Source organism: Hippoglossus stenolepis, chromosome 8, assembly GCF_022539355.2.
Source record: "Hippoglossus stenolepis isolate QCI-W04-F060 chromosome 8, HSTE1.2, whole genome shotgun sequence".
NCBI classification, from domain to species: domain Eukaryota; kingdom Metazoa; phylum Chordata; class Actinopteri; order Pleuronectiformes; family Pleuronectidae; genus Hippoglossus; species Hippoglossus stenolepis.
The window spans coordinates 10,804,729-10,826,804 of NC_061490.1; the positions used below are offsets into that span (position 1 = coordinate 10,804,729).

Consider the following 22,076-nt stretch of genomic DNA (forward strand, 5'->3'; position numbering starts at 1 on the left):
GATTTGGTTGCTTGTCTGATGAATGACTAGAAATACTCCCCGTCTCTTCTCGGGGCCTCGACAGTCCAGAGCCGAAGATGTCAACAACTGTTTGCTCGGTTTGTCCTGAAATTTGTATACAAACATTCCTGGGAGCCAGAGGATGGATCCTTACAATGTCAGTGATCCTTTGGCTTTTCCTCAAGGGCCGTCAGCTGGTCACTGGTCACTTCTCCAATTTCTCAGCAGCCGCTGGAGGATTTGCACGTTATTTAGCAGGAACATTCATGGATCCCAGACTTTAAGTCATCACCTGATGCCTTGTGTAAGTATGCATGTTCATGTTTGTGGTTTATAGGATCAATTCAACTTTTTCACGGCAGCCATTTTGACATGAAATCGTGTGTAAACGCAGTTCCATAGGACTGAAAGTAACGTTTCACTCTGTCACCTACTGATGGAGATTTTATGAAAGTCCTAAACAAATACTTTAGTTATTTTCCTTCTTGCATTGATTTTTTTTCTACCACATGTCAAAGTCAAGAGAGAAATCTGAAAACACAAGTTGATTTTGTACTTGATGAATAACCTGACATGGATCAGAATGACACTGCAGGAAATCATTTCATTTTTAGTATTTATTAAAAAAGGTCCTTAGTGGACAGACGGTATAAAAGTAGCACATCTGAAGGTCTTCATGAGTTCACATGGCAGCAGAATATGCCGTCACAGGACCCTTCCTCCTTATCCGCTTCTTCTTTTGGCCCTGTACACAAAGACAAACATTTCAGACACGTGTGATATCAGCTGCAGTGACCGTGTTGCATCACTGAGTGTAAAATTATTACATGTACTGCATGTGAGCATAGTACACGGTACGTACGTAATTGTCACCGGCTGACCACTCAGGGAAGAGCTGAGAGTGGAGCTGCTTCTCCCTGTCTGCATGTTCATAGTATTTTGCCTGCTCCTCTTTGGGCAGTGACTTCCACTGTGGACACACAACAACACAAACCTAAGTACACACAGATCCACATGAACAGGTGTAGGTTCTGCAATGAAACCACCCACAGTTTGTTTGTGACATAAAATGATGGAAATGCTTTAGATTTGCTCACTAGTCATGTGACTGTACATACAAAACTGTTAAGATGTAAAGAATTATAGTAGGAGGAACAATTTAACATTTTGGACGTGTTGTCGTCGACAGTGCTCGATGGCAGAAAGCTTTTAAATCTTTTATCAAACTGTGGTGAAGTTTCAAACATACAGAGCAAAGACACTTACCCTCTGTCCGATGAGTCTGTTGACAGTCGCACAATTCTTGTTATGCAGCTCTGCCACAACTGTTGGCCTCTGTTCCGTGCGGAATATCATGAAAGCGTTTGGGGGCTTCTTGACATAAGGCTTGTTCTCATGGTCTGGTTTTCTGCAGAACTTTCTCTTTCTGTGGGAAAACAGGGAGAGCATGAAATTCCGTTGTGTAAAACTCTTGAGGACAGAAACAAATCAAAAAAGTTGACAAGGACGGGGTACATAAATAGATAATAAATATAAAACATATAAGGTGATTGTGATTTAATTTTGAGTCTGGCTTAGTTGTTGTCAGCCACAGATGATGAAGCAGTCAGGCGGACTTACTGTAGAGCGTGGGCCTTAACTACAGGGACATCAGGAGCGACAGGTGGAGCTGTATAGGTCGGAAGACCATAAACGATCTGTCCATTTCTGTATAGACACAATCAGGCAGACACATTAGATGACAGGAGAAGTGGGTTTGAAGAACAGAGGCTCACAGTTGTGTGTTCGTTTGCATTTATGTGGGAGATACATACATGAATCCAAGAGGAGTTAGGCTCGTCTCCTGGCCCCAAGGGGTGGTCACTGGCACGTTTTTGACCTGGAGACACAAACACAAAGTTTAATTGACTGCTTGAATGAGCTGCCGTGGTCTAAAAACACAGACTGTACATACGTATACCTAACCCAGACTTAATAATCCCTGTCCTGATGCTAATACTCTCATCCCAACAATGACAGCACAAAGATTGATAATCTGTCATAGTCGCTCTGTGGTATATCCCACAACTCAGTCAGGATCACTGCTGTTAGTCCCAATCCCATTTCACCCCTACCCCTGGTAATGGCTGAAAACTTCCCCTACGTATTGGGACAGCACTTCCAGGAGCCGTGACGTCATCAGTAGTCGTCATAACATAACATAACATTGTTGAAATCTTAAATCAACCAATTCTATTGCTTTCAGTTACGAAAGTGACAAACATATAATATCCTAATAACATCTATGCTAATGCAGCTGAATCAATGACGTTTGAACTTGAAAAGCTTGGATGATCGGCATTATTTCAAATTTAAATAAAAAGCGCACAGCTTCAGGTTGCTAGGCAACCCTGTCAGGATGCATTTTGTTGTTGTTTGGGCAGTTCAGCTCAGTAACCTCGATGCTAAACGCGGGTTAAATCAAGTGGATCGTGGGTCTTCAGGGGGGGTGCGACATGACATTAAGTAAAAATACGGGATTATCATTCAAAAAAAAGATCGCTAGCATGCTAGCGTTAGCATGCTAGCGATTTTATTTAAAGGTTGTTATGAAAGAAAAAATGGCCATAATACATTGGAACAATATCAAACTGAGATATTACAATTAGTTTCATAATGTTTAAATCCCTATTAATGAATAAAACACTACATTTGTGGGTATCTCTCCCAGCTTGCCAATGAACGCGCTAAGCGGTGAAACAGAATTGGGTTTAGTATCCATGGACTAATCGTTAATAAGTGAATACGAAGCATCTTGTCACATAAGTATTGACGAACTTGTTATGAATGGATCTGTAACCAGTGAAGACCGTACCTTTCTCTGGCGGCAAGGAGCTGCCGGGTGCATGTAGCTCGGCTGCCGGGCAGTTGGTGGATGGTACATGGGAGGAGCCGGTCCAGGTGCACTCAGGGCTGACTGCCGCAGGCCGAACGGCGCTGCTCCGTGAAGCATGTCGCCCCCTGTCGGAGGCTGCTGGGGGTCAAACCCTTCCTTAGCCGGGGCATAAAAAGGAGGAAGAAGAGGAAAGTCGGTCGATGCGGCATGAAATCCAGGTGCACGCAGGGCTGGCTGCCGCTGGCCGAACGGCGCTGCTCCGTGGGGCATGTCGCCCCCTGTCGGGGGCTGCTGGGGGTCAAACCCTTCCTTAGCCGGGGCATAAAAAGGAGGAAGAAGAGGAAAGTCGGTCGATGCAGCGTGAAATCCAGGTGCACGCAGGACTGGCTGCCGCAGGCCGAACGGCGCTGCTCCGTGGGGCATGTCGCCCTCTGTCGGGGGCTGCTGGGGGTCAAACCCCTCCTCAGCAGGGCTCTCATTGGGAGGAGGAGGAGGAGGAGAGTGGACAAAGTCTGCCTCCAAAAGTCCCAATATCAGGTCGAAGTCCAAAGTGCTGTAGGTCATGGGCTCCATCTCCTCTCTAACCGGGTAAGTCAGTGGGTTCAGCTCCTTCATCCTTGCTGATAATAGTCAAAATACTAGCGAAATGAAGTTAAAATGCCGAATTCCTCTCTGCGCGTCTCTCTCTGAGGTGAACTGCCAAGGCAATGAGCGAAAATCGCATTTGTGGGCTAAAATGCGTTTTTCAAATGATAACAGGATCAAAGGAGTGTGAGGTCACAACCTGACTTCTCACTTTGGAAGTAACCTATGCAACTCTATATTACATGCATTTGAATATCATCACGTGATTCATAAGATGCATCTGTATTTATACAGACAGAGAATACATATCAGCATGTTTGAGGGATGCAAACTCATAACCGTGTGGTTGACTTGGATGAAAAACACCAATGCAGGGACTTTTAGCAGCAATCAAATAATTTGAACATAAACAATATAGGGTCCTGCAGTGTCAGTGCTCGGGCCCTAATTAAAGGGCCAGTACGTCATTTATATAGCTATAGCTACTCATTCAGTTTGTAAAGTTTAAAGATTCAAAATATTCCCTAGTGTGTAACATGTGTAAAGAACTTACCGTAAACGTTTTATTCAAGTGTTTGCTTTTAACCAAGAACTGTTGTGTCTCTTGCAGGTTTTATTATACATGACATTTCCCTGTGTTGATGACAGACTTCATGGAGAGTCCCCGCTGTGTTGCTCAGCAGGTAAGATGGCGTTTTCTGTTTTGGGGGCAAATTCCCAATTGTCTGGACTCAGTGGTCATGGTCATTACTTAATATGCAAAGAATTTGTCCTCATTCCTCTTTTGTGTCATTTTTCTGTCCCTCCCCACAGGAGTAAAAGAACACTGCGCTCATGACGAAGCAAGACAAGTGTAAGTTAAGTGTGTGGTTCCCCATTTATTCTCATATTCCACATTTTTAATTTTTTGTTGCTGTTATTTTTGGCCCTCATTTCTTGCATCTCTCCCTTCAACCCCTTTCCCCTTCTGCACCCATCGCCTCTCCCTCCTCCTCCTCCTCTTCCTCTCTCTGGGTCTCAGCTGTTGCGTTTATGACAACAAGACACTCGATAATGTTCACCTCATTGTTGTCCGAGCTCTGTCGGGAACCTCGTACATCCAGCACGGCTTACATTGACCCAACGATTTCTGTTGGGAGGCCTGAGGCTTGATGGATGATTGCACTTCATAGGTGTGTGCACTGCGACAGCGGCAGTGTTAGTGTAGGGGATTAGTGGCTCGATTGATCACAATGATTGGCTTGCAAACCATAAGCCGTCGTTCTGGACGCGACAGTCATAAATCTGTCCGTGGGGAGCCGGCTGATTGGGTTATTTGATGCCCCGGCCCTGTTTTGGTTGAGCTTGAAATGGGAGAGGTCTGGGTGTCAGGGCTGATTGTGTTTAGGCCTGTTGGACATTTACAGGTAATGATATTTCTGCCAATTGACAGGGTGGGTAGGTGGGTCATTGGGGTCTATTGAGGAGGAGGAGGAAGAAGAGAGGAACAGAGAAAGGAAAACTGTTTGAGGGACTTTTTAAAAAATAATAATACCAGATGAAAATAGATTTTATATCCACGGAAAGGTTGCTTAAAACTATTTTTCAAAACTTTTGTCTGTGGGTTTTGAGGTCTTACAAAAATGATTTCCTTGAGTTTAAACTGTTTGGGGTATTTTTAGTGAGAGATTTCATTAAATATGATTTTTTTCCCCCCTGTGCTTTTCCTAATGGTTTCAGGTGGTTTAGTTGGAAAACCGTAAACCAATCAGGATTCAGCATAATTTGAACCAGAATTTGATTGTTGGGTTAATTGTGTTGTCAGAGCACATGCGACTGGGCAAATCACACACAATCCTGATGATACTCGTTTCTTTACTCTTAAACAATAATACCTAATGTCTTTTTTTATTGTATATAATTTACCAAGGTTGCTGCTTATTTATTCATCCATTTTTAATTTTTATCATAAAATATTTAAGATGTCAAACCAAGTATCCAAGATCTTACAATGACTATTCTTTTCTTGCACCATTTGCAGCCGAAGACATTATGTAATGTTCCTTTGTTTTTCAGACAAATCTTTATTGATCAACGTTGAAAACCCTCATTGATTTTTGGATTATAATTTTAAGAGGATGAGAAAAATGATTTGTGAAAAATAACACCAGGTAACAAATGAGAATAATGTCTAAGAGACAAAGAGACGAAAAAATTGAATGTATTTCTCCGTAGTGACGTTTTTTTTAACTCTTTTATTTCCAAACATTTTAAATCTCGAGACACTCAATCTACAGATATTAAATAAAAGCATCATCTGGTGCATTTGCACATTATACGTTGTCAGCAGCTTCCCCTGCACTTAATTTTATGAATATGAATCCACAACCCAGTGATGATGATGGAGCTATAACATGTCAACTAACTTTAAGCAACCACAGTCATATCCTCAGACCAAGAAAGAACCACTGTAAGCTTAACATGTTATTCAGTTCATCTTATAATAAAACATCTGGATCAGGTGGATGATGGAGAAGATGAAGGTGACCCTATAGGAAGAAAACAACTATTACAGGGGCATAAAGACCTCAGTGGAAATCAATGTATGTTTGATTTATTTTTTAAATTTCATTCATTTATTTTGTGTTTATTTTAACCAGACAGAAAGACGAGTCATCCGGTAAAAATGCAACGATATAGGAGAGAGAGGAGCAGGAGCACAAGAAGCTCGGGTAAGGAGGGGGAAAGGGAGGGAGGAGAGTGATGGTGATGTGAGGGGGGGGGTTGTTGATTGTTTCTCATATTTGAAGAGTGGTCCCGCAGACAGATCTCCACACCAGACCACAGGGTACTCTGGGCTCTGTGTGTCTGTCACTGGAGCCAAAGAGGGTGGGAGGGCTTTTCTACAACTCATCGTAGATTTACCAGTCCCTCTCTATCTTTTTTTTTCTGTCTTCTTCTCCTCATACTGTGAGTCTGTCTCTCACTGCATTTTTCTTGTCTTTTGTTTTTCTTTAACCGACGTCTTTGCCTTAAATCTGAGTCTAACTTCTCCAAGGACGCTCTGCGTAAATATGGTCAGCATCAGTTTGCAGCACACGGACGAACGCCAGCACAACTGGAATTAAATTAGTTCAAACTTGAGGAGTGTCTGTCATTTTTGAAAGGTGAGTGTTACATTTCTGGAAATAAATATATATATTTATTTATTTATTTTTATTGTATATGTGACTAATAATACTATGTCCAATAATACAGAATAAGGATGCAGCCTGCAATGTTATTTGTTGAAATTCCAAAAGTGTACAGAATTTATCATTGAATTTTAAAACATTTAGTTAAAAAAGGTTTAAATCCAAATGTGATTGCTTGAGGAATTGAGTTGTTTTTAACGCTGAAAATGTTCACATGTTCCCTAAAGCATTGATTCAGTTTTCAACATCAAAATTCACTGCGTGAAGATATGAAAAACCATGACAACTATTGCAAATAATGCACATTATCTATTGCAGAAATTATAATGTGCTAAATATGATCACTTTCTTGTATTGGATGCATAAACCTGGATCTTTTAAATGTCATTTTTAAGAATAAAAAAAATCTAAACTGAAAGCGTGTTGTGGTTAGACGGCGGTTTGCAGACACTGGGACAAATCTGTGAGCAAAATGGCGATCAACAAGTGTGAAATGAAATGAGCACGCTGTGGTGGCCTTGTAGAGACACTCCCCCACCCCCCCCATCTCCCAGTTACCCAGATCCCATTACCCTGTTTTCTTTTTTTTCCTCTGACAACTGAAAGCTGGAAATTCATTTCAATGTATGAATTAGATTTTTCATATAAATCCATGATTAAAAGGGTTTTCTTTTTTCCCCAAACTTTATTGTTGAATTCTTGCTGCACTGTTGAGTTTTCCCATTTTTTTTTATATTTGCATCAACAGCCTCATTTGCCATAAAGGGAATGATAAAGTTTCCCTTCCTGTGTTTTCTCTTTCATTCCTCACATTCAGCTGCTTCCTCTCACACAACCACCGGCATTGCTCTGCTGAAAGCTGTGCACCCTTCCATGCTGACGGAGAGAGTCGCTGTCGGCCTCATGTCCTCGGTTGTAGCCCCCGAAAAAGCCCCCTCCAACACCATGGGCCCCAAAGAGGTCAGTGCAGATACGACACATTAATGTGGATTAATGGCATGCAAATCAGCCTGATTGTGAAAACCTCATTGAATCACTGCAGGATGCAAGTCTCCTAATTTCGTGCATTTCTCAGTTTGAGCTTGATTTAAAATGTGTTGGGTGGGAAATGAATCATAAAGGTATTTAAATTCCAATTTTCTGACATTCAGTTCTGTCATTTCAAGGTTGTACCGAAATGATGCACGATAAACATTAGTACAAGATTAGAATGACAGAAAATACAGATCTCTGATTCATTCTACGTTGTGTCCGACCCTGCAGGTGGAGCTGATCCTTGTAAAGGAGCAGAATGGGGTTCAGGTCACCTCGACCACCTTAGTGGCGCCCACTCCGTCTCAGACCAACCCCAGCGGGGAGGAGGAGAGGGAGACCTGGGGGAAGAAAATCGACTTTCTCCTGTCGGTCATTGGATTTGCTGTGGACCTCGCCAACGTCTGGAGATTCCCCTACCTCTGCTACAAGAACGGAGGAGGTGAGATGGAGGAAAGGAGATGAGGGAAGGAAGCTAGCCGAAGGGTCTAAAGAGTCGATTAGTCTGTGACGATGAGAGAGTCCAGGAGAAAGGAAGCAGAGGAGGGAGGGGAGGTGGTGGAGTTATGCGCAGGGTTATTTTGAAAAGAAAAAAGAAAGAGGAAATAAGATGGAGTAATCGAGGATGACACCCATTTGCACTTGCAATACACATATGCACGTGCATTGGCAGGTGTCTACGTTTGCATGAGAGCTTCAGGCCCTTGTGTTTGTTATTCGCCATTGGTGATATGTCCAAACCCTTTAGTGGGATCAAAATAGAGGAGAAACCACCACAGCTGCTCCGAATAGATTAGCTCTAACAGTCAGGGCCGCTAATTATGGCTGTTTAACATAGAGCTCTCATTGTGTTTAAGAGCTGGAAATGATACTGTGGACGTGACCGAGGGTGACACCCTTCTCTGGGGACACTGTGCGACCCCGAATCCAACATGATGTCTGTATACGGACAATATTCCTGGGTTTCATTTGAGACAGTCGTCTCAATCTATATTCACATTTTGCATAATTAGGACCAAAAGCTAAATCAAAGGTCTGGCTGGAAATTTCAAATCATATTAAATCTCCATCGAATTTTCATTACTTGGTGTGATTTAGCTATTTGGTTGCAAAACCAAAATATTTTTCAAACTGATTATCTTCTTCTTTTAATTAAAGTATGTTTGCATCAAGGGTGGATCGAGGGGCGGGGCCAGAGGGGCATCGGCCCCATCTGATTGGCCCCTGAAGTGCCCCTGTCGTGTCAGTGGTCTTTTTTTTTTTTATGATGAACTAGCTTTTTTGAACAAGGAACAATTTTCAAAATATACTCCGTGATGTGTGTCTTTGCCCGATGTTAGAGTTAGAGCTAACCTAAATGTTAACCTCTCTGAATCAGGAATTGTGCATGAATGTTGGACATATAATTGGCCCCTCTGTGTAAATTGTGGCCCCTCTATGGCCCCTGGTAAAGAACAATCTGCCACTGGTTTGTGTAGCATTTGAATTTTGTGTGTGTGTGTGTGTTTGCAGGTGCGTTCCTGGTGCCATACATGTTCTTCATGGTGATAGCAGGCATGCCCCTCTTCTACATGGAGCTGGCTCTGGGACAGTACAATAGAGAGGGGGCAGCAGGGGTGTGGAAGATCTGTCCTATATTTAAAGGTAGGAAGTGACATGTCACATGAGACATAATCATACATACAAACAGTGCCCACACACTAGAGGATGAACACCTGCAACATGTTCTTACAGGAGTCCCTGTTAATCTGTCCACCGCAGCATGACTTGCATTCTCTCCATCCGTCCATCCGCCTGCCTGCTCCTCTGTCCGTATGATAATATGCTTCCTTTAATATCCACGTGTCGGTTCTGTCTGCTTGTCTTCCCACATGCCTGCCCGTCCACATGCCATTCTCTTTTGTCTGCTCGTCTCCGTGTTGAGCGGCGACAGGCATTGTTTATCCTCCACGGAACATCAGGTTCTGTTGGCACTCAGATGGAAAGCAAATGGAAATTGGGCTTTTAGACTCGAGTCCCGATCGTCCAAATCCATCTGTCAAAGACACTCTCTCCGGGTACTTGTCAACACATCGATAAGCAAAGCGCAGTTTAGGAGAATGTCATCCAGGCGCACGCAGGGGAAACGCACATCAAGACCAATCCGCTCTCCTGAGCAAAGTCACCGGGTGAAAATATAGTGCAAAAACTTTTCTTGGTGTGACAAGATGTGAGTTGTGTGCATTCACTTAAATCCACATTTAACACATTTCCATGAATTTAAAAATGCATCATAAATGCATCATAAATCCCTGTTATTAGCAGCAAACCATCTGTTGCTTCACAGTATGAAGCCGTACCAATGCCTTTTTGTTGATTATGTCCTTTCTGGTCTAAAGGTGGCCCACAGTGTGTACTGTACGTGTGTGTCTGTGTGTGTGTCTCTGATCCTCCTGTGTGTGAACATGTGCCGTCTCTCAGGGACCACACTGAGTACGTTGACGTTCTAATCACACGCTTCACACTCTCCCTGTCTCTCAGCGGGGGGATAACAGTAATTATTCAAACACACACATACACGTGCCCATATCGACAGTAATTATTCTGATCAACAAGCTGGTTTCCTCTCAGGATCAATGCATCGGAAGAAAAGGGCTGAGGAGGGTTGACGGAGAGAGACGGAGAGACAGCCTGGACACATGTGGCGCTAATAAGAGGCATCGCTGCCTGGACAAATATCACATCCAAATTACAAAGGAACCAATAAGGCACAGTCGCGGTCAAGCCTCTTAGCAAAGGTTAACAATTAAATTCAGCCTTAAAAGATTGGACATAGTTTCAGGTTTATAGAAAGGGTAGATGTGCTGATAATTAAAGCATGAAAAGGCAAACTTGCTGGTGTATTCATAGACTACTGTACTGTGTGTGAATGCAGTCACTGTTCAGCCCAGCCGTGCCTAAGTTTGAACTGTATGAGGAATATATAACTGTTTCTACAGATTCCTAATGGTTCTAGAAGACCACATGACCAATACAGAAAAAATATCTAAGATTAGCACTAATACTATCAAGGGATTAGATATCATTTGGTTCACTTTATCTTGCATGATATGCTAAAAGGTGTCTGTTGCAGGAAAGTGTGGAAAGGGGACTCTGTAGTCAACGTTTGGACAATCAATGACTTCCTGGTCATTTAAAATTCAATGCATTGTAAAAATGTAGTGGGGTAGAAAAATACCAGAAAATAAATCGACTTAATTAAAGTACAGATACATGAAAAGTGTACATACGTATAGTCAGTAACTAAGTACATGTACCTCTGCAAAGGTATTCCTTCTACCCTTCTCTGCTGTAACATGTTATTATAGCAGATGAATAAATGCAGTGGAAGGAATGCTGTATAAAGTGGCAAAGCAATTGACATACTTAGGATTATTCCCTCAAACATTTTACAGAAGTACAGTACTTGAGTAAATGCACTGTACTTAACAACAGTAGAATTTTTGCAGCCATGGAAATCAGCCATGAAAAGACGAATCAAATCAAATAGTATTTATATTACCCATATTCACAAATCACAGTTTGCCTCAAAGGGTTTAATGATCTGTACAAGGTGTGGCGTCCTCTGTCCTTAACCTTCTCCTATAGGGTGAGGAAAACCCAAAAGGTGCCCCTTTCAAATATCAGGAGCTGATTTGTAAACAGCAATGACCTCCATTTCTCCGTCTTTACTGTCAACGCTGATTCATGTGTGTTTGTCCTGACAGGCGTCGGCTTCACAGTGATCCTCATTTCCCTCTACGTTGGCTTCTACTATAACGTCATCATCTCCTGGGCGCTGTTTTACCTCTTCTCCTCGTTCACTGGCGACCTACCCTGGGTCCACTGCAACAACACCTGGAACAGCCCGAACTGCTCGGACTGGGCCGACAACAGTTCAGTCATCGACATTTACAAGGCCACTCCTGCTCAGGAGTACTTCGAGTGAGTTGGTCCAAAACTTCAGAAGCTTGAATCTGTAACTTTCCATCAGATTCTCAGTATTTGTCGAGGTTTTTTTTACTCTACATGCAAATATTGGAAACTGCAATTAGAAACACCTTTTACTTTGACTTTGGCTGAACTTAGTCTTAACTGTACTGTAAAGTCCACAGGAAAAAGTACAATCTCTAAATCTACACAATAGCTGAGGTTACTGTGATTACTGTCTTCAAATATCGTATTAAATAAACAATAAAATATTCATACATGATGTACTTTGCTCAAAATGGAACTGGCGTTTGGCTGCATTTAGCTTTTTCGCCGCTTCCTCCCCTGTGACCAGGTGTCTCTTTTTCCAACAAGTGAGGGGCTGGTCTGTTGTGACAGTTGAGGCATTTCATCCCTGCTCGTTGAAATGGCAGTGTGCTATTTGCACAGAGCCACCTGCAGACGACTCTATCATCGGCTGATCTTATTCAGATCACCTCTGAAATTAGTCAAGGCGTCAAAAATGTGCACTGACTTTACAGTCTTTCAGGTGACAAATTGGATACATTTATAGATGTGCACTTTCAAATCGGTTGCCTTTTATTGCTCGTGCAATTTTCCTTGTCACCGAAGAACTCTAGAGATATTGATTTTGAATCCAGTTTTATGCTTGATCCGGATGCCGTAAATATATCATCTGTTGGGTTCACTATATAGACATTGCCTTTTGCTGGAACCTATATATGAGTTCTTTATTTATCTATAATCCCTTAATTCAATGCAAGTTATAATGCCTCTGAGTCAGGACACAAAGTGCACCTGGGTTCGACAGCATTTTAGTCCCAGTGTTGAGGTCGTCTACCTGTGCTCAGCTTTACCTTAAGTTTATGTACATCTCAAGCTGTGGCCAGAAAACATGAATCTTGTTCCAAGACGATTCCTTTGCAATTAGATTAGTGACTGTAGCTCTGACACTTTCCTACTGGAGGCGCTTATCTCAACAACAGGTAACCTCAGGTTGTGAGGCCAGGTGTTGGCATTGGTTGATATAGTTCTTCTGAGTCTTATTTATTCTTTATTTATGCTAAACATAAGACCTCCAGACTGTGTGTCCAAATGTTGGACTCTGTTGTAGTTATTCTTGTTAACCAGAATATTCCTTTTCCTTAGTCGAGGCGTGCTCCACATCCAGGACAGTAGAGGCATCGATGACCTGGGTCGTCCACGATGGCAGTTGACTTCCTGTCTTGCTGTGGTGATTGTTCTGCTCTATTTCAGTCTCTGGAAGGGAGTCAAGACATCTGGCAAGGTAGGATGTGACACCGTAGCCCAGAGAAGAACTATAAAATCATCAAGTGACTGTAAGCTATGGACTTACTTTGAGGAAATGCTGTCACTGACACCACTGTATGTGTGTATACAGCATAAACGCTTTCTTTCACCCTAACTTGCTTCTGAATGTGTGTGTGTGTGCCCGGCCTTATTTCCTCTTGTGCTGGAGTCATATGTATGTGTGTGTGTGTGTAACGTGTACAACCCTCTCAGGTTGTGTGGATCACAGCCACCATGCCCTACGTGGTCCTGACTGTGCTGCTGCTCCGCGGAGTCACCCTGCCTGGAGCCATCGATGGCATTAAGGCCTACCTCTCCGTGGACTTCCTGAAGCTCTGCGACGCCAAGGTGAGAGGGGGGGGCGGGGGAACAGGTGAGGTGAGAGTGGTGGTGGGGCAGAGGAAGAAGAAGAAGAAGAAGTGCTATGAGGGGAGGCAGAAACAGCGGCTAAAATATTTTTATATTTCGTTTTTTTTTCATTATTTAACATTATCACTTGTATCGTGATCTGTGCCCACGCACTAGTAACAACAGCTATTTTATTAAGAAATTGGTAGTAGTGACAAATCAGAATTTACAATAGTGGAAATCAGTTCAAACAACTGTGGGTTTAATTCATAACATCTGAGAGATGATACTAAAATGAATAAAAACACTGGTTTACAATGACAAGTACCATTTAAAGAGGGATTCCCTCAAGAGGACAAACAAATGTGAGGAAACTGTTGCCATAACTGGTTTCTAATATTTTCCTTATATCTGTGACACCCACTATAACATAACAATATCTTATTTACCTTAATAGCAGGCACTAAGAAGCTCAATAAGTAAGCATGCAGGACTCAGTTATGGACAAAGAGAGACAAAGCAAGAAGGAGATAGATGGAGAGATGCACCGCAGCAATTGGAGAATTAGATTAGATAGATGCATGGAGCAGTAATTTGCAAAATTACCCCCCGTATTCACAAGCGTCTTTCATCTACTGCCGTTGAATGAGTTTCCTGCAATTATCCCTAATAATGGCTTTTTTCCTCTCCTGTGCCTTTTGTTTGCCGCTTCACACAAGTGTGCTTGTTCTGTCGCTCCCCAGGTCTGGATTGAGGCAGCGACACAGATCTGTTTCTCGCTGGGAGTGGGGTTTGGTGTGCTAATTGCCTTTTCCAGCTACAACAAATTTAGCAACAACTGTTACAGGTAAAGACGCATGGGGGCAGGGGCAGGGGCAGGGTGGAGGACGGGCACTGGCCCCTACACACACACACACACACACACACACACACACACACACACACACACACACACACACGGCATAAGCAGGTGAATTACAATAACCTTTGAAGCTCCTTGAAACACGCTATGTCTTTGACAGCATGCTGTGCAACAGACAGCCGTAACACTGTTCAAAACTGTCGCACTCTTTGAAAATCATCAGCATCCCACAGGAGGCTTTTATCTCCTTTTTTGCCTTTTTTTATGTTTCTGATAACTGACACATGACACCGTCCACCTCGAGGATTCCTCCTTAAGCTCATTTTATCATGGGGCACTTTTTTGTTAATTTGTAAATTTTCTATATTTACTTGACCTGCTTTCAGACATGCACTGGCATCCAAAGTTCCTCCGTATTTCCTCCAGAGGAGGTGCATGTGTGAACGCAAATGTCAGAGTGAGACGCTGCGCAGTTTCTACAGACTTTATCTGCCTGACCTCCTTGTATAATGTCAGTAGAAATCCAGGAGAAGTCGATGTGTGAACACAGCAGGGGATCTTCCTCTGGATTCACCGCAAGCCAGTGGAGGGGTTGATGACAGCTTTTAACGTTAACTTTTTATAGTCTTTATAGAGTTTTTATACAGTTTCCTATATTTATATTTTTATATTTTTGCTTGCACAAACACGCCTCAGCAAATTCCTTGTATGTGTAAATCTACCTGGTAATAAACAGATTCTGGTCAATTTTACAATTGCAAGAGACTATACAGGGGTGTTGCACTATAGGGGGGGCAAAGCAGACAATTGTTTGGAGCGTAGAGATGAGAGGGAGCCCCCAAGAACAGCTGAAAACATCTGTCCACAGCAACGGCAGTTATATAGGAAACCCCTTCAACTCCAAGTTTGACCATGTAGAGGAATGGTCGTAAAGCCCCTAATGAGGCTCCATGCCACTGACTTTCTGCCTAATGCTTTGGTTTGTGAACATCTAAATGTGCGCCTGTGATGTGTCTGCGATGTTGGTGGGTGTTCTGCGCTATGACCTTGCTGTTATTAATTTGGTTGGGTTCAATGAAGGGCCCCCCAGGACCCTTTTATCTAGGGCCCCAAAAGTGAAACACACATGTGGCAAGACTCTATTTCAAAAGCCAGGATGACAGGTGGCTAGTATTACACAGGATCAGACACTGACTTACTGACTGACATAATAATCCATAAAATCAATCCAGGTTCTCCAGATTGTTCTGACACCCAGACTCATTAAACCTATCCAGCGTAAATCCCATGTGTGAAGCCAAGAGATCCGACCTTGACCCACCCCCGAGATTCTCTTGTGTATGTGTTGATATTGACTGTGTGCTGACTAATGACTGACCAATGAATTTTTTTCTTTTTTTCCCCCATTTTATTTGATGTTATTGATCCAGAGACGCCATCATCACCACCTCCATCAACTCTTTAACCAGCTTCTTCTCCGGCTTTGTGGTCTTCTCCTTCCTCGGTTACATGTCTTTTAAACACAACGTGGCCCTGGACAAAGTTGCCAGAGATGGTGGGGTGTTATACGCCTGTGTCTCTATTGTGGTGCTTGTATTTGTGTGAAAAAATTAAACCACGCCAGCTTGCTTATATTTATTTTGGGATGTACGGGGCCAAGTCAAGTGATGAGAGCTTCAGCTCATTTCTCATAGCTTCTTGTTGAACCTAATTTTGTAGCTTCTTGACATATATCAGTAATATGCTGTGGGAAAGAAGAGAGTAGAAGTCAGACAAGCATCTCACAGAGGAATAGTCGATGAATAAAATCTGTATTATGTGCATTTGTTAATTACGAGTGTCAGCAATATTTACCATGGGCTGCTTTTAGTTTCCAACTCTTTAATCAATGAAGGAAACCCACAGGGAACTTAATAACTGGATTTAAATGCCGCCAATAGTATTATTTATTTCTCTGACTTTTTTTTACAACACCTATGTCATGTTCTCTATAACTGTAACTATAACTCTTAACTTATGTTGGAGGCAGCTTTAAATTTCTTTTCATGTTGAATTTCTTGTTCTTTAGGTGCTGGGTTGGTGTTTGTCATTTACCCAGAAGCCATTGCAACATTACCTGGGTCATCGGTGTGGGCGGTTATCTTCTTCATCATGTTGCTGACGCTGGGCATTGACAGTGCTGTGAGTGTGTGCCCTGCCCACACACACACACGCACACGCACACACACAGACGCACATAACAAGTCGTTTTTGTCTTGTAGCTACAACTACGCAATAAACAGGCATATTTAATGTGACTAACCACTTATTTCTCACTGACTTTGTGTTTTCCTCTGACTGTGTGTGTTGTTGTAGATGGGTGGGATGGAGTCGGTGATCACTGGGCTGATTGATGAATTCAAATGCCTCCACAAGCACAGAGAGCTGTTCACCCTCTTCATCGTAGTCTCCACCTTCCTCATATCCCTCTTCTGTGTAACAAATGTAAGTATCCAACCAAAGAGTCTGCTTATTGTCTTGTTTGTTCAGTCGTTGTTCATTATTTGTTCACTTCATACATTTTACTATTCCCACCGACTCTGGTTGTAACACCGTCCCAATAATTAAAGGTGGCCGGGTGTGTTTAAATGCTGTGACCTGAATAATGAGTATTTGTTTTACTGTTATCTTCCCTCTGTGTCTCTCTTGCAGGGTGGGATGTATGTGTTTACTCTGCTGGACCACTTTGCAGCCGGAACTTCAATTCTCTTTGGAGTGCTTATTGAAGCCATCGGCATCGCGTGGTTCTATGGTGAGAGAGATGGACATGTGAAAAGAGGAGGGAAACAGATGATTCATGTTTCCATGGCCGGCAAAGCTGATGCTATATTAGGAGCTTGATGAGAAATCAGTTGGTCTATAGATGTTCTGTGCCTCTGTGCCTCAGTGCCACATACTTCTATTAGACAAAAGGATACCTCAGCTACAAGGTCTGATTCCCACTAATGGCTTTGGCCTCTTCAGTCTCCGGCCAGGTTTTTGTGCATGGCCTTGTTCAGGTCCACGTCATGCACTGCGGCCGTGATGGTGGTAAGAGGTCAGTGACGTTAAGTGGCACAAGCTCTCACCCCTGCAAGGGGCCACACAAAGAAACTGCAGCCGAGGGAACGGGCGTTTCCCAGTTATCATGGACAGGAGTCAGCTGTCTAATAGCTGGATTTTAGACTGTTGTGGGTGGCAACTGGGGGGGCGACCCCGAATTCATTTTCTCTGCAGATGTTCAGATTCTGCTGATGCTTTATTTACATTTGTCATCACCTCCACAATGCTTTTAGGTTAAATTATTTTCAAAAGCATTTTTTGTCTATAACTCCATGAAATAAGATAATTTTCTGGAGTCAATGCCTATATACACTATACACATCACAGACTGAATAGACACCCCTGTCTGTCCTATGCAGATTAGTGACCTCTTATGGTGACCAAAGCCATTGACTCATTGCAGTTGTTTTAGCTGTTTGTATGTTTCCTCAGTGGCCGTAGATTACTGTAAGCTTCTCCTATAGTCTCCTAGGTTTTGAAAGCTAATTACTGAAGACTAATGAATGAAGATAATGAATATTTATCTCTGCATGTATTTCCCTGTTTTTCACCTCCAGCAGAGAAACTGATGAAAAAATGTGAAAACCTCACCCCCATTTTGAAACCTCAGCAGGCATAAAGTATAATAAAAACAATCTTAAAGGTCGGGGAAAACATTTGACCTGAACTTCTGTATCGGGTTCCTTGTCTCATGTCGCCTGAACCTGCCTGTGGTCAGATCCATAAAGGGCTAAAAACTAACCAGGCCCCAGGCAGTGGAGGTCAGCGTACCGGACCGCTGTGGTGGGTCGCGACCTTGGCAAGCCAAATAAATCAAGCCTGAGGCTTCACAGGGCCTTTTCCCCCACTTCCCCTTAACTGCTGACAGGGAACCGTAACCCCTGGCCACTGTGGTCTTTCCCTCGTCCTTCTGCTGTCCACTACATGAGAACGTTTAGCTGCGCTGAGTACCTGGTCGTCAGTCTGGATCTGTTCCCCTGCAGTGAGAGATGCCTTCTGGGCAGGAAGAGGAAATGTAGTTTCATGAGAGAAGGAAAATCGTGATATTGTAAAACAATATATATATATGTGCAGAAGCTTAATACAGTTGACTCTGCAGAGTGACTTTAGTTTCTCTAAATGTTAATTTATGAATTGTATTTTAATAATTATCTGTGTCCTCTGTGGCATACAATGGCCATGTGTAATATAATAATAATATATATAATAAAAAAAAAATTATATATATATATATCCAAATACTTGATATTTTCTACTGGAAACACATCAAGCTTTAGGGATGTTGAACGTACCCCAAACCTGCTGTGAATGTGTTTCAGGTGTGGATCGTTTCAGCGACGACATCGAGGAGATGATTGGCCAGCGACCAGGCCTGTACTGGAGGCTGTGCTGGAAGTTTGTCAGCCCCTGCTTCCTCCTGGTGAGTCGAACATTTTGAAACCTTACAAGGGGGAAATGATATAGAAAGAAAAATTGGGTTAAATCAAGATTTTATTCGCTATGTTTTCCATGCACAGTGACACTGCAATCACAGATTTTCTCACTTTGATACTCTGTCCGACAGTCCAGCTTCTTATTCGGGTCAAGTACACCTGCTTTAGGTTTTTTCCCTCAAAACCTCCTCATCATCCTTAGCACTGCTCAAATGCTTCCACCCCTCTAGTGAGACTTACCACAGGCAGGTTGTGCCTCGTACATTCCTTCCATGATCTTCACCTGTACTTCTCTGACCTGTAGCTCCCAAGATACATAAAGAAAAACACTCCTCATCCACAATAAACAGTCCTGAATGGGACAAAAAAGGGGGTTTGAATGAACACAGGGCTTGGTATCCGGCCCATGCTCCACCCCACCCTGCACATGTCATTTTAACCACTTGACCACAGGGATATTAACACATCCATCATCCTCCTGTGACATCTGATAGATGGAATTTTCAAGTCTTTTGCATTGATACCATCTTCTCCCATAGTTCATGGTGGTGGTGAGCTTTGCCACGTTCAACCCTCCAAACTACGGCAGCTACGTATTCCCTCAGTGGGCCAACACGGTGGGCTGGTGTCTGGCTATGTCGTCAATGACCATGGTGCCGCTCTACGCCATCTACAAACTCTGCACGCTGCCTGGAAAGTTTTGCAATGTAAGTCTGAGTCTTGCCCAAAAATGAGTTGAAATAAGTCATATAAATGTTAATCTTTCATCTTCAGTTTGCTTTGTTATGATGGAGCCCTCTCAGTAAAGATAAATTGCAGTGTTCTGCTACGGCAGAGGCTCTAAATGTCCTTCTCTCCCTCTGTTGGAACAGAGACTGGCTTATGCCATCACCCCAGAGACAGAGCACCATTTGGTCGACAACGGGGAGGTTCGGCAGTTCACTGTAAGTGTTGACTTTACTGTGATCATGCACATAAATGTCACATCTATGCATGCTTTATATGAATGTGCATATTTATATTCCATATCAATTAAATTCAACCATTCCGATTTGTTTTAATTAATGGGCATATCTCAATCTCAATTTCTCCCACAGCTGAAACACTGGTTGGTGGTCTGAGTGCTACACACAGAGAGAGAGAGAGAGAGAGAGAGAGAGAGAGAGCGATGGAGAGAGTGAGAGAGACAGAGAATGAGAGTATGGACGTTGGGTGGATGAATGCCTGCACAGCAAAGGCCTGGGAAGCAAAGAATAAGAGAGAAATAGCCATTTAAATCTACCATGATTGCGGCTGCGGGGGTGGGAGCTGTTTGAAAGTGCCGAAAAAAACAAACCCATAGAAAATCGTGTTCTTTTCCATAAATACAAAAAAAATCCTATAGTCAAGAAATCATACTGTGTAACTTTTCTTCACTTTGCACGTAGATAACAATATAATGAACGTACCCGGGGTTAGGAGTTTGAGATGCTACACACAACAATAAGCATTTTTTATATATGTTTATTATAAAAAGATTTTTTCTTCATTCTTTAGCTGTTAATGACATTAGCAGTACACAGCTTTTTTTATTATTAGTGTAATACAAGAACGTAGCAGTCGGGTGTGTGATAAATGTCACAGGTTTCACTGAATTCATGTAATAATTTATTGACTTTTAAAAGACTGTTATGATGCTATGTCACAGGTTTATTGTCGGCTTTGAAAAGGAGAAAAAAAAAAAGCGACTTACTTTTGTTTACATAAAAATATCTTACAGGACAGAACGGCTGCTACATCAACAGACCAAAAGATTTGCATAAGATAAAACCTGAGCTTTCTCACTTTTATTTCTTTTTTTCCATCAGCACAAATAGACTTCGATCAACAAAACGTAACGTAAATATCTAAAAAACAATCGGACACAATCCATTGTTGATTTGTTTTGTAATATTCCTTTTAAATTAGAATAATGTAAATTACATAAAATCCTACAATTGAAACCGTTTATCATTCAGATACTTAAAAATGTCTAAGGTGGAAATAATGAGACTTAAATCATTTTTAACAGCTGTCCAGTGGTGATAAAAGAACAAAAACTCCAAATAATTATCACTGAGAGAGGAAAAAAAGAAAATACATAATCTGCCACGTTGTTATTCGTCACCATTTCTCCTCAGTTTCAGGTGATTTCTTCCTCCAGAAGCTTTAATTTAAACTGTTTACAGAATCTCACTCCGAATCTCAAGACTGTTTAAAACGCTGCTTTTTATGAAACTGCAAATAAATAGTGTGTCATGTACCATATGAAGTAATTTAAGTTATACAGTAAATCTGTGTAAGTAAATGTAATGTAGAGGGGCTTGTATCGTATTGTATTGTATGATATTCTGTAACAAGACCAACAAGATTACATATATTATATAGAATATATGATCTGAGATTATATATATATCTGAGACCACTTTCCTGTTCACTTCAACAGGAAAGTTGTTTTAGACCTTTGTATATAATATATTATAATATTATTGCTTTGTTTGCTGTGAAGTTGATATTAGCCTTAAGGACCTTGGTGAGGATTACATGGAGAATCCATAGGAGCTCTTTCTGTTGGAACCCTTTTCAAGCGGGTCAGCAGTGACTCGTTCTCACCTCGTGCTACATGTAACACACCGAAGGGTTCATTATGTCCAAAATCGTATGCCTGTGCTGCTGTACTGTGGTGTTCCTGACCGTATGACTTTGTTTTGTACTGTCAAATAAAGTATAATTAATTCAGTTATTACATTTAAAATCACACCCTGTTTTTTTTGTCTTCTTCTGTTGTCTCTGCCGTAGTCATTTGGCCCAAAGAAGGCAAAGTAATTACTTGTTCCTGTATATTTGATCTATGTGTTTGAACTTTAAATGTTCCTTTGTTAGATGATATCATAATTCACGTTGCTGAGTCACTATGCACTACTCATTGATAGTCCTGCTTAATCAACAGAGCTTCTATTGTGAGATTAAGTGACTCGCTTCATTCTACCAGTACACTTGATTGAAAATCAGATGTAAAGCACAGGCTTCAACACTCTCACTGTATAAATGTCAGTGCTCCTCTTTAACACTTGCACTGAAACAACATGAATAATTACGACCCATCACCAATGTTGTGTTCAATACTCTATTGACGGATCTGCAGATCTATATGCAAGTCTTCAATCTGAGCAGAGATAAGGGGGAAAATAAGCTCAGTCCTAACACAATGAAGAGCAGCTGTAATTGTTGTGGCTCTTCTTTGAGATTGGTCAGCATGACCCTGAATCAACAGTGTTCATCACAGTAACCAGAGAGTCAAAACACACTGTCTCAGGGACAATGTGCAAACACAGAGGAACCAATATCTGCAGCAGACGCCATCTGAGGATGATTAGCGTCTGAAAAGC

General features: G+C 42.1%; 2 protein-coding genes across 2 annotated transcripts; one reads left to right on the forward strand and one right to left on the reverse strand.

Moving 5' to 3' along the window:
• Positions 1 to 602: 602 nt before the first annotated feature.
• LOC118113689 (transcription factor 7-like 2) lies at positions 603 to 3,490 on the reverse strand. The gene is made up of 6 exons (XM_035163625.2): positions 2,855 to 3,490; positions 1,815 to 1,879; positions 1,621 to 1,707; positions 1,267 to 1,426; positions 863 to 970; positions 603 to 745 (listed from the first exon to the last, which is right to left on the reverse strand). The coding sequence occupies exons 1-6, from the start codon at positions 3,488 to 3,490 to the stop codon at positions 683 to 685; spliced, it is 1,119 nt and encodes a 372-aa protein (XP_035019516.2). The 3' UTR covers positions 603 to 682.
• A 2,772-nt stretch (positions 3,491 to 6,262) lies between these two features.
• slc6a3 (solute carrier family 6 member 3) lies at positions 6,263 to 21,435 on the forward strand. Its single transcript, XM_035162479.2, has 16 exons — positions 6,263 to 6,606; positions 7,451 to 7,593; positions 7,897 to 8,107; positions 9,178 to 9,309; positions 11,412 to 11,628; positions 12,784 to 12,922; positions 13,159 to 13,293; positions 14,037 to 14,140; positions 15,586 to 15,710; positions 16,224 to 16,336; positions 16,511 to 16,639; positions 16,847 to 16,946; positions 18,556 to 18,656; positions 19,209 to 19,376; positions 19,542 to 19,613; positions 19,767 to 21,435. The coding sequence occupies exons 2-16, from the start codon at positions 7,507 to 7,509 to the stop codon at positions 19,788 to 19,790; spliced, it is 1,857 nt and encodes a 618-aa protein (XP_035018370.1). The 5' UTR covers positions 6,263 to 6,606; positions 7,451 to 7,506; the 3' UTR covers positions 19,791 to 21,435.
• Positions 21,436 to 22,076: the final 641 nt, after the last annotated feature.

Coding starts and splice junctions, on each gene's coding strand:
- LOC118113689 (XM_035163625.2), bottom strand. CDS start 3,490: ATGAAGGAGCTGAACCCACTGACTTACCCGGTTAGAGAGGAGATGGAG. Junction 1,880..2,854: donor CTCCTTGCCGCCAGAGAAAG/GTACGGTCTTCA, acceptor TTGTGTCTCCAG/GTCAAAAACGTGCCAGTGAC. Junction 1,427..1,620: donor GTTAAGGCCCACGCTCTACA/GTAAGTCCGCCT, acceptor GTTTTCCCACAG/AAAGAGAAAGTTCTGCAGAA.
- slc6a3 (XM_035162479.2), top strand. CDS start 7,507: ATGCTGACGGAGAGAGTCGCTGTCGGCCTCATGTCCTCGGTTGTAGCC. Junction 11,629..12,783: donor CCTGCTCAGGAGTACTTCGA/GTGAGTTGGTCC, acceptor CCTTTTCCTTAG/TCGAGGCGTGCTCCACATCC. Junction 15,711..16,223: donor GGACAAAGTTGCCAGAGATG/GTGGGGTGTTAT, acceptor CTTGTTCTTTAG/GTGCTGGGTTGGTGTTTGTC.